We start from the raw sequence: 12194 nt of genomic DNA on the forward strand, positions 1-12194 counted from the left end.
ATTCAGCTGAATAAATTGATGTCATATCTCTGTAGCTGGTCAGGAGCACATAATGAAATAAGAATGTAATGCAATTGCATCCCCCCCTCAAGAGAAGGTACAATTTTTATTCCTTCTTTGCATACCTGAAGCACTGCAAACCTTGAGAAGGAAAGACAGGTGAGGCCAAGTGTCTCAGGATGCATTGGGATGTGTGAACTTGAAAGGATGAGAGAGGGAAGAAAGTGACAGATAAATGCTCTTTTGGAATCAAGGCCAATCGAACTGCCTTTCCTCCCATGCCCCACCCTTGTGGTTTTGCTAGGTGGAAAGTATATATGAGAACATTGAAGAATGGGCACTATAACTATTTGAAGAAGGAGAGAAAGAGAAAACAAAAGAAGGGAGGGAGAGAGGAAGGGAGGGAGAGAAGGAGAGAGAAAAAGAGACTCTAATTGAAAATAAGTACAACAGATTCCTTAAAATAACCTTGAGAGTCTGGCAATTGGACTTTTAAAAATATAAAACTCCAAACATGTTTCATCTAGCTCTGTAGTTTCCAAAAGGATTGAACTGAAATGTGAGGAAGGATTTTGGACAGAAAGGGCAGTTGGACTCAGAAAAATTGTAGCATCTTCCCTGAGATATTTAAAAATAGCCTCACTGCTCTGGAATGCTAAATGTGGGTATGTCTGAGAGTGGGGAAATTTCAAGACCAATCTTGGTTTGCTCAGATCCTGCTATGTTGTACTACACAGCTAAACTTATTTCTTTTATAGCTGGCAACATGAAATGGAAGCCTAAAGTATAAAATTGAGGGAAATTGTACAGCGATGAGTGTTTCCAAACACTTTCCAAGACATTGCAGTATTTTTTTCCCCACAGAAAAGACTCTCATCCACTCAGTGAGCATTTTGGCTTTGAGGTGATATTAGAACTGGGTCATAAAGACAGAAATTAATTATACAGGCAGACAAAAGGAAATAAAATTACGATTCATTTAAGCATGCTAGATATCCCATATATATTATAGCTCAAAGTAATAAAAGATTTGTTTTCAGCAACCTCATTTCCTTATTGTCTTTGATTTTCACACAGTTTACCACCTCAAACCTTTCCTTTTACCCAACATTTGCTGTCACAAAACATGTGCTGACCTTCCCCCATTAAAAAGCCTTCAAATCAAGCCATTTAATGTGATAATAAAAGGAAAAAGGCAACTATTCTGTGCCAGTCATTGTGATGTATATAGTACATTACTCATCTCACTCAGTCTTTACAACAAACTTATTTAGTAATCAAAGTGCAGACAAGTTTGACAGTTTGCCCAGAAGGCCAGGATTTTGAACCCTACTTCTCTCCTTCCTTTAGACTTTGCCAGATATATTCTATTTCCAGTAATGTCAGGCTTGGTTGCTTGGACCAGCTGTCTCAGTAAAAACAGCTAAAATGAATACATTAAATATATGATAATCTATTTTTTAAACTTATAAAATAATTATATATGATAAGATCTATATATAAAATCTTATACATAGATTATATATAATTGATTATATGTATATATACATGTACACACATATGTAATATTTATTTATTAATATTTATTCTTTAGAATATAAGATATAATAGGATATATTCACATCTTCATAGTTATGTTAAAGAGCTGAGAAAGTACTAGGTTAACATTGCAAGAGAACAGCAACTCAGAAAAATGGCATGAGCATCTGGAAGCTAGTCCTGAGATAATTCGCTGAGACTGACAAATTTGAACTTTTGTTTTGATGGCTTTATGAGATGGGACAGAAGTAAAACCAGACCAGCATTAAGACAGGTAATGTAGCCGAAAAATTAGCTGAGAATTGAAAAACTCTACTCTCATTATGATGGTGAATTGGATGTAGGCTAAACCACTCATGGCATTGAAGCCCAAGTCAGATCATCCAGGCTTGAATAAAACTGCAAATCTTGAATTTAAATTAAGTTGTTCCTCATAATATTAGTTCAGCAGGCATGGGGCAGAAGCAAACAAGTTCTCTTTGGAGAAAGAACATTCATTCTAGACCACAGAGTACTCATACAAATAACTTTTAAGGCATAATGACCACAAAGGTAGCCAGGCATACAAAAAAATCAGAACACATTAGGGACAACCTAATAACAGACAATAGAAAGATACAGAAAAAGACCTTACTAACTAAAATGATCAAAAACAGATTATGCTTAAATAAATTAGAGAAAAACTTGAAACTAGTATTATTCTTAAACAAATTAGAGAAGAATTTGAAAGCCATCTGCAGGATATAGGTAATGTTAAAAGGGAAATCAATATAAAAATTAAAATTGCTAAAATTAGAAACTTTATAACATGTTAAACAATAGGCATAGCTAAAGAGAATATTAATGAACTGGAAGACTAATCAGAAGAAAATTTCATGTATGTAGCATAGCATGGAGGAATAAAAAGAGGAAAAATATGAAAGAAGGTAAGTTATGGAGCATTCAATACAGAAGAATAATTTGTATTTAACAAAAATGCTCTGTAATTCCTTAGAATGCTTTAGGATTTCCCTTTAAGAAGAAAGGGAATGGGATATAGGCAATATTTAAAAAATAATTATTAAGACTACTCAAGGCAGATGAATGATGATAAATTACATTTGCAGAATACCAAGAAATCATAAGCAGGATAAATTAAAAGAACTATACATTTAGATATATTGTAGCAAAACTATAGAGAAGTAGAGACAAAGAAAGATACTCCTCCAGAAGAGCAACTCCAAGACACAGAGTTGTCAGATTCACCAAAGTTGAAATGAAGGAAAAAATGTTGAGGGCAGACAGAGAGAAAGGTTGGGTTACCCACAAAGGGAAGCCCATCAGACTAACAGCGGATCTCTTGGCAGAAACTCTACAAGCCAGAAGAGAGTGGGGGCCAATATTCAACATTCTTAAAGAAAAGAATTTTCAACCCAGAATTTCATATCCAGCCAAACTAAGCTTCGTAAGTAAAGGAGAAATAAAATCCTTTACAGACAAGCAAATGCTGAGAGATTTTGTCACCACCAGGCCTGCCCTACAAGAGCTCCTGAAGGAAGCACTACAACATGGAAAGGAACAACCAGTACCAGCCACTGCAAAAAATAGGTCAAATTGTAAAGACCATAGATGCTAGGAAGAAACTGCATCAACTAACGAGCAAGATAACCAGCTAACATCATAATGACAGGATCAAATTCTCACATAACAATATTAACCTTAAATGTAAATGGTCTAAATGCTCCAATTAAAAGACACAGCCCGGCAAATTGGATAAAGAGTCAAGACCCATCAGTGTGCTGTATTCAGGAGACTCATCTCACATGCAGAGACACACAGGCTCAAAATAAAGGGATGGAGGAAGATATACCAAGCAAATGGAAAACAAAAAAAGGCAAGGGTTGCAATCCAAGTCTCTGATAAAACAGACTTTAAACCAACAAAGATCAAAAGAGACAAAGAAGGCCATTACATAGTGGTAAAGGGATCAATTCAACAAGAAGAGCTAACTATCCTAAATATATATGCACCCAATACAGGAGCATCCAGATTCATAAAGCAAGTCCTTAGAGACCTAGAAAGAGACTTAGACTCCCACACAATAATAATGGGCGACTTTAACACCCCACTGTCAACATTAGACAGATCAATGAGACAGAAAGTTAACAAGGATATCCAGGAATTGAACTCAGCTCTGCACCAACTGGACCTAATAGACATCTACAGAACTCTCCACCCCAAATCAACAGAATATACATTCTTCTCAGCACCACATCACACTTATTCCAAAATTGACCACATAGTCGGAAGTAATGCATTCCCCAGCAAATATAAAAGAAGAGAAATTATAACAAACTGTCTCTCAGACCACAGTGCAATCAAACTAGAACTCAGGATGAAGAAACTCACTAAAAACCGCGGTAGTTCATGGAAACTGAACAACCTGCTCCTGAATGACAACTGGGTGTATAACGAAATGAATGCAGAAATAAAGATGTTCTTTGAAACCAATGAGAACAAACACACAACATACCAGAATCTCTGGGACACATTTAAAGCAGTTTGTAGAGGGAAATTTATAGCACTAAATGCCCACAAGAGAAAGCAGGAAAGATCTAAAATTGACACCCTAACATCACAATTGAAAGAACTAGAGAAGCAAGAGCAAACACATTCAAAAGCTAGCAGAAGGCAAGAAATAACTAAGATCAGAGCAGAACTGAAGGAGATGGAGACACAAAAATTCCTTCAAAAAATCAATGAATCCAGGAGGTGGTTTTTTGAAAAGATTAACAGAATTGATAGACCACTAGCAAGATTAATAAAGAAGAAAAGAGAGAAGAATCAAATAGACACAATAAAAAATGATAAAGGGGATATCTCCACTGATCTCACAGAAATACAAACTACCATCAGAGAATACTATAAACACCTCTATGAAAATAAACTAGAAAATCTAGAAGAAATGCATAAATTCCTGGACACATACACCCTCCCAAGACTAAACCAGGAAGAAGTTGAATCTCTGAATAGACCAATAACAGGCTCTGAAATTGAGGAAATAATTAATAGCTTACCAACCAAAAAAAGTCTAGGACCAGGTGGATTCACAGCTGAATTCTACCAGAAGTACAAGGAGGAGCTGGTACCATTCCCTCTGAAACTATTCCAATCAATAGAAAAAGAGGGAATTCTCCCTAACTCATTTTATGAGGCCAGCATCATCCTGATACCAAAGCCTGGCAGAGACACAACAAAAAAAGAGAATTTTAGACCAATATCCCTGATGAACATCGATGCAAAAATCCTCAACAAAATACTGGCAAACCGAATCCAGCAGCACATCAAAAACTTATCCACCATGATCAAGTGGGCTTCATCCCTGGGATGCAAGGCTGGTTCTACATACACAAATCAATAAATGTAATCCAGCATATAAACAGAACCAAAGACAAAAACCACATGATCATCTCAATAGATGCAGAAAAGGCCTTTGACAAAATGCAACAGCCCTTCATGCTAAAAACTCTCAATAAATTAGGTAATGATGGGATGTATCTCAAAATAATAAGAGCTATTTATGACAAACCCACAATCAATATACTGAATGGGCAAAAACTGGAAGCATTCCCTTTGAAAACTGGCACAAGACAGGGATGCCCTCTCTCACCACTCCTGTTCAACATAGTGTTGGAAGTTCTGGCCAGGGCAATCAGGCAGGAGAAAGAAACAAAGAATATTCAGTTAGGAAAAGAGGAAGTCAAATTGTCCCTGTTTGCAGATGACATGATTGTATATTCACAAAACCCCATCATCTCAGCCCAAAGTCTCCTTAAGCTGATAGGCAACTTCGGCAAAGTCTCAGGATAAAAAATCAATGTGCAAAAATCACAAGCATTCTTATATACACAAATAACAGACAAACAGAGAGCCAAATCATGAGTGAACTCCCATTCACAATTGCTTCAAAGAGAATAAAATACCTAGGAATCCAACTTACAAGGGATGTGAAGGACCTCTTCAAGGAGAACTACAAACCACTGCTCAAGGAAATAAAAGAGGACACAAACAAATGGAAGAACATTCCATGCTCATGGATAGGAAGAATCAATATTGTGAAAATGGCCATACTTCCCAATGTAATTTACAGATTTAATGCCATCCCCATCAAGCTACCAATGACTTTCTTCACAGAACTGGAAAAAACTACTTTAAAGTTCATATGGAACCAAAAAAGAAACCACATTGCCAAGACAATCCTAAGCCAAAAGAACAAAGCTGGAGGGATCACGCTACCTGACTTCAAACAATACTACAAGGCTACAGTAACCAAAACAGCATGGTACTGGTACCAAAATAGAAATCTAGACCAATGGAACAGAACAGAGCCCTCAGAAATAATACCACACATATACAACTATCTGATCTTTGACAAACCGGACAAAAACAAGAAATGGGAAAGGATTCCCTATTAAACAAATGGTGCTGGGGAAACTGGTTAGCTATATGTAGAAAGCTGAAACTGGATCCCTTCCTTACACCTTATACAAAAATTAATTCAAGATGGATTAAAGACTCAAATGTTAAACCTAAAACCATAAAAACCCTAGAAGAAAACCAGGCAATACCATTCAGGCCATAGGCATGGGCAAGGACTTCATGACTAAAACACCAAAAGCAATGGCAACGAAAGCCAAAATTGACAAATAGGATCTAATTAAACTAAAGAGATTCTGCACAGCAATAGGAACTACCATCAGAGTGAACAGGCAACCTACAGAATGGGAGAAAATTTTTGCAATCTAATCATCTGAAAAAGGGCTAATATCCAGAATCTACAAAGAACTCAAACAAATTTACAAGAAAAAAACAACCCCATCAAAAAGTGGGCAAAGGATATAAACAGACGCTTCTCAAAAGAAGACATTTATGCAGCCAACAGACACATGAAAAAATGTTCATCATCACTGGCCATCAGAGAAATGCAAATCAAAACCACAATGAGATACCATGTCACACCCGTTAGAATGGTGATCATTAAAAAGTCAGGAAACAACAGGGGCTGGAGACGATGTGGAGAAATAGGAACACTTTTACACTGTTGGTGGGACTGTAAATTGGTTCAACCATTGTGGAAGACAGTGTGGTGATTCCTTAAAGATCTAGAACTAGAAATACCATTTGACCCAGCCATCCCATTACTGGGCATATACCCAAAGGATTATAAATCATGCTGCTATAAAGACACATGCACACATACCTTTATTTTGGCACTATTCACAATAGCAGAGACTTAGAACCAACCCAAATGTCCATCAATGATAGACTGGATTAAGAAAATGTGGCACATATACACCATGGAATACTATGCAGTCATAAAAAAGGATGAGTTCATGTCCTTTGTAGGGACATGGATGAAGCTGGAAACCATCATTCTCCTGATCTCAAATGATCCACCCACCTTGGCCTCCCAAAGTGCTGGGATAACAGGCGTGAGCCACTGTGCCTGGCCCCAACAGGTATTTTTCATCCCTCACCAGCCTTCCCTCCTCCCTTCTTCTAAGTCTCCAACGTCCATTATACCACTCTGTACGTCTTTGCATACCCATATGTTAGCCCCCACTTATAAGTGAGAACATCCTGTATTTGGTTTTCGATTCCTGAGTTACTTCACTTAGGATAATGTCCTCCAATTCCAACCAAGTTGCTTCAAAAGACATTATTTCATTCTTTTCCAAGGGTGAGTAGTATTCTGTGATGTATATGTACTACATTTTCTTTATCCACTTATTGGCTGATGGGCACTTAGGTTAATTCTATATCTTTACAATTGTGAATTGTGCTGCAATAAACACTCACATGCAGGGGTCTTTTTGGTATAATGACCTATTTTCCTTTGGGCAGATACTCCATGGTGGGATTACTGGATCAAATGGTAGGCCTATTTTTAGTTCTTTGAGAAATCTTCATACTGTTTTCCACATTGAAAAACCTAAGAAAAACTCTTCTGGACATTGGCCTGGGCAAAGGATTTATGACTGATACCCCAAAATCAAATGCAACAAAGCCAAAAATAAATAAATGAGACATAATTAAACTAAAAAGCTCTGCACATCAGAAGAAATAATCAACAGGGTAAACAGACAACCTAAAGAATGGGATAAGATATTTGCCAAATATATCTCCAAGCAAAGGACTAATATCTGGAATCTATATTGAACTCAAACAAATTAGAAAAAAAATACAAATAATTCCATTAAAAATTGGGCAAACAATATGAACAGACATTTCTCAAAAGAAAATATACAAATGACCATCAAACATTGGAAAAAATGCTCAATATCACTAATTATTAAGGAAATGCAAATTAAAACCACAATAAGATACCACCTTACTCCAGAATGGCCCAAAAGTCAAAAAACAATAGGTGTTTGTTTGCATGGATGTGGTAAAAAGGGAATGTTTATACACTTCTGGTGGGAATGTAAATTAGCACAACCTCTTCCTCTTTTACTCAGGTGTTTTGGGTTGTTTTGCTTTGTTTGCATACAAAGCTGCTGAAGATACCTTCTGTGCCACATGACCCAATGTCTTCTTCATTCCCAAAGGGGCTTTGTCTCATCCCACTTTCCACCTTTTTATGTAGAGAAGCTTGCTTTCTCTGCTAAGTCTTCCCCCTCATATTTTACCTCTGTGGTTTAGTCTCCGTTATTAGTTTACCATTCTCTGGTCTATGTAACCAAAGATAAGACCTTGCTGAGAAAGTCAAGGGTGCTCTGTTGAGGACTGAAAGGGGTGGTGAGGCATTGAGCAGGCAAGGACAACCTTCTCTTTAGTAAATTGTAAAGAAGGAAAAATATAAACACTCAGGAGTTAATAAAGCTATCACTGCAATGTTACAACATTAATACATTGTGAAAATTTTCCATGAAAAAAACAAGTGCACACTTATTTTTTATTTTTTGAGATGGAGTTTCATTCTTGTTGCCCAGGCTGGGGTGCAGTGGTGTGATCTTGGCTCACTGCAACCTCTACCTCCTGAGTTCAAGCAATTCTCCCACCTCAGCCTCCCAAGTAGCTGGGATTATAGGTGTCTGCCACCACACCGGCTAATTTTTTTGTAGTTTTAGTAGAGACAGAGTTTCACCATGTTTGCCAGGCTGGTGTCAAACTCCTGACCTCCAATGATCTGCCTGCCTCGGCCTCCCAGAGTGCTAGGATTACAGGTGTGGGTCACCGTGCCCGGCCTACACTTATCATTAGTAATGACTACACAATGCATCATTCCATATACAGGTGGTATCTATGTATATACTCTAATTTCTATTGGTGAATACTTAATTTGTTAAAAATGTTTTATTAATATAAAACCTGCTGTGAACATCCATGGACATACATCTTTGAGTATTTTTCAACTTACTTATTTTGAGCAAGTTTTGCAAAGTGAGATTGCTGGTCCAAAGGAATGCACATTAATGAAAATTTTGCCTTATTGCCCTTCAGAAAGATTTACTAATTTGTCTTTTACTAATGATGTGAGATATCATTTGTCCCACAATTATGCCAGGACTAGTTATCATCACTTTTTTAAGCTTTGTCAGTTCAACAGGCAACATAATTATTTCATTTATTTCTTCATTAGTGAATTTGAATTTTTTTGTTTTTATCTTTTTTTGTTTTACTCTTATTGATTGTTGATTTTTGAAATTATATATTTGTTTCCTACTGAGGTTGAATTGTAATTTAACATTTGGCCATGTACCATATGATTTTGGGGTTGGAAAATGTTTTCAAGATATTTTTAGCCAAAACAAATCATGGTGAAATTTACGAAATTGCAATCCTTTCCTTGACCTCCTTTTTAATCATTTGCCCCTATAACTCACACACACACAAAGCAATTCCAGCAGAATGAAATAAATTCATCCAATAATTTTGATAAATCAAACAAAAAGATTTTGTAATAGAACCATATATCTCTTATCATCTAAGGGTCAGGACTTTATTGCTTTTAAGGAATAAGATAATCATGAAGGGTTAGATAACCTTACATATGGAAGGAAGCTCAGGAAGCCCAGCCAACTTAGTGACAGCAACACAGTACATAGGCCAGTTTTGTGCAGTGGCAAGTAAGAAAAGTTAGTATGGAGAAGGGGAAATGCATTTCCCGAAGCTTCTGAGCAAGGGCAGAATCAGGACTCAAACTCAGATCTGTCTACAAATCCAGTGTCTTTTTCATAAAAAACAAAAACAAAAAGCAAAAGAAGACCAAAGGAAATCTAAAGAGAAAGAAAATGATTGTTTCTTTTGTAGGACAGCTATGGTTGATTAGAGGAGGCAGGACATGTTCAAACCTTTCTTTCTAGCATAAATAAAAGGCTGATTTGGTCATAATGAGAAAAGTTATGTTTGTGGTCAGTAATGTGATGGGCCAAAGAGATCATGTTTTTAAAAGTTCTGTGTTTTAATTATTACATTTATTGTCCTTTATTCTGTTTGCTGACAATTCGAATCCTGGTTGTTCTAGAAGGTTGGTGCATCCTAAGTCCTTCTTCCTGTAACAAGTGTCTGTTTGAAATGCTTGTTCCCCACTGCCATAAAGAAATAGCACTTGAACATAAATTCAATTTACTCAGCAAGGCCATTTTTATACTTTCTGCAGAAAGGGTACACTCGCCAGCAGTTTTGCCATGAGAATACACCAAACAAAGGAGACAGGGTCATTTATAACCTGATAGATCCACCCTACTGCTGTGTCCAGTTTCCACTGGCTGGAACGGGATCTCACATTCTGTATTTGTCCTGATTGGCTAGCAACTTAGAACTTTTTAAAAGAGGCAAAGGTAGAAGAGAACAAAGGAAGGAGGAAGTAACTTGTGGAATGCTGAGAAAGATAAAAACACCTTTAAATAAGGAAGAGGAACAGGTTATGTCCTAATGCTTGCTTGGACCATTATAAGCATGCTAGGGCAAATATTTAGGCTAAGTTGTAGGAGCTAAGAACATAAAGTACATTGATTTCTTTATCACAGCTAGCAGATATTTAAGAATGTCCGCTGGTGTGATTCCGTCCTGCGCGGCTGTTCTCTGGAGCAGCGTTCGTTTATCACCGTCCACCTTCTCTCCTACCTAAGTGCATGCCACCACCCAGTGGAAGATTCGATGGACTTGGACATGAGCCCGCTGAGGCCCCAGAACTATCTTTTCAGTTGTGAACTAAAGGCCGACAAAGATTATCACTTTAAGGTGGATAATGATGAAAATGAGCACCAGTTATCTTTAAGAACGGTCAGTTTAGGGGCTGGTGCAAAGGATGAATTGCACATTGTTGAAGCAGAGGCAACGAATTACGAAGGCAGTCCAATTAAAGTAACATTGGCAACTTTGAAAATGTCTGTACAGCCAACAGTTTCCCTTGGGGGCTTTGAAATAACACCACCAGTGGTCTTAAGGTTCAAGTGTGGTTCAGGGCCAGTGCATATTAGTGGACAGCACTTAGTAGCTGTGGAGGAAGATGCAGAGTCAGAAGATGAAGAGGAGGAGGATGTGAAACTCTTAAGTATATCTGGAAAGCGGTCTACCCCTGGAGGTGGTAGCAAGATTCCACAGAAAAAAGTAAAACTTGCTGCTGCTGCTGCTGATGAAGACGATAATGATGAAGATGATGATGATGAGGAGGAAGCTGAAGAAAAAGCACCAGTGAAGAAATCTATACAAGATACACCAGCCAAAAATGCACAAAAGTCAAATCAGAATAGAAAAGACTCAAAACCATCATCAACACCAAGATCGAAAGGACAAGAATCCTTCAAAAAACAGGAAAAAACTCCTAAAACACCAAAAGGACCTAGTTCTGTAGAAGACATTAAAGCAAAAATGCAAGCAAGTATAGAAAAAGGTGGTTCTCTTCCCAAAGTGGAAGCCAAGTTCATCAATTATGTGAAGAATTGCTTCTAGATGACTGACCAAGAAGCTATTCAAGATCTCTGGCAGTGGAGGAAGTCTCTTTAAGAAAATAGTTTAAACAATTTGTTAAAAATTTTCCGTCTTATTTCATTTCTGTAACAGTTGATATCTGGCTGTCCTTTTTATAATGCAGAGTGAGAACTTTCCCTACCATGTTTGATAGATGTTGTCCAGGTTCTATTGCCAAGAATGTGCTGTCCAAAATGCCTGTTTAGTTTTTAAAGATGGAACTCTACCCTTTGCTTGGTTTTAAGTATGTATGGAATGTTATGATAGGACATAGTAGTAGCAGTGGTCAGACATGGAAATGGTGGGGAGACAAAAATATACATGTGAAATAAAACTTGGTATTTTAATAAAGTAAAAAAAAAAAGAATGTTAGCACAGGTCTTTCAATAAATGTTGCTTGTAAGATAAGTTACTATTTATTTCTAATCAAATGAGAAGGAAAGTCTTTGAAGAGGAACCTTTATTTTTTACATGTCCCATAAGGGTCAAGCTCATATGGAACTGTTTGACATTTGGAGCCTGTCCCACTCAACTTCCAATTGATTATCTTACAGCTTCTCTTGCTTTCTGAACACCCTTGGATGTTATTCCTACTTGCCCCTTACACAGATTGCTAGCATCCCATATCAGAAGTTTAATCCCCAGTGCAAAGCAAGGCACACGGTAGGGTTTATTGTAAATGCAATGTGCATGATCTAATG

At 37.2% G+C, this 12194-nt stretch overlaps 1 protein-coding gene across 2 annotated transcripts; it reads left to right on the top strand.

Annotated features, from left to right (window-relative positions):
* The first annotated feature begins 10680 nt into the window (after positions 1 to 10680).
* LOC100590904 (nucleophosmin-like) lies at positions 10681 to 11655 on the top strand. 2 transcript variants are annotated; one of them, XM_030795291.1, is made up of 3 exons: positions 10681 to 10726; positions 11021 to 11222; positions 11310 to 11655. In XM_030795291.1, the coding sequence occupies exons 1-3, from the start codon at positions 10681 to 10683 to the stop codon at positions 11473 to 11475; spliced, it is 414 nt and encodes a 137-aa protein (XP_030651151.1). In that variant the 3' UTR covers positions 11476 to 11655. The 2 variants fall into 2 exon arrangements, with proteins under 2 accessions (XP_030651151.1, XP_030651150.1); XM_030795290.1 differs by having other exon boundaries at positions 10681 to 11655.
* Positions 11656 to 12194: the final 539 nt, after the last annotated feature.

This window comes from Nomascus leucogenys, chromosome 16, assembly GCF_006542625.1.
Source record: "Nomascus leucogenys isolate Asia chromosome 16, Asia_NLE_v1, whole genome shotgun sequence".
NCBI classification, from domain to species: Eukaryota; Metazoa; Chordata; class Mammalia; order Primates; family Hylobatidae; genus Nomascus; species Nomascus leucogenys.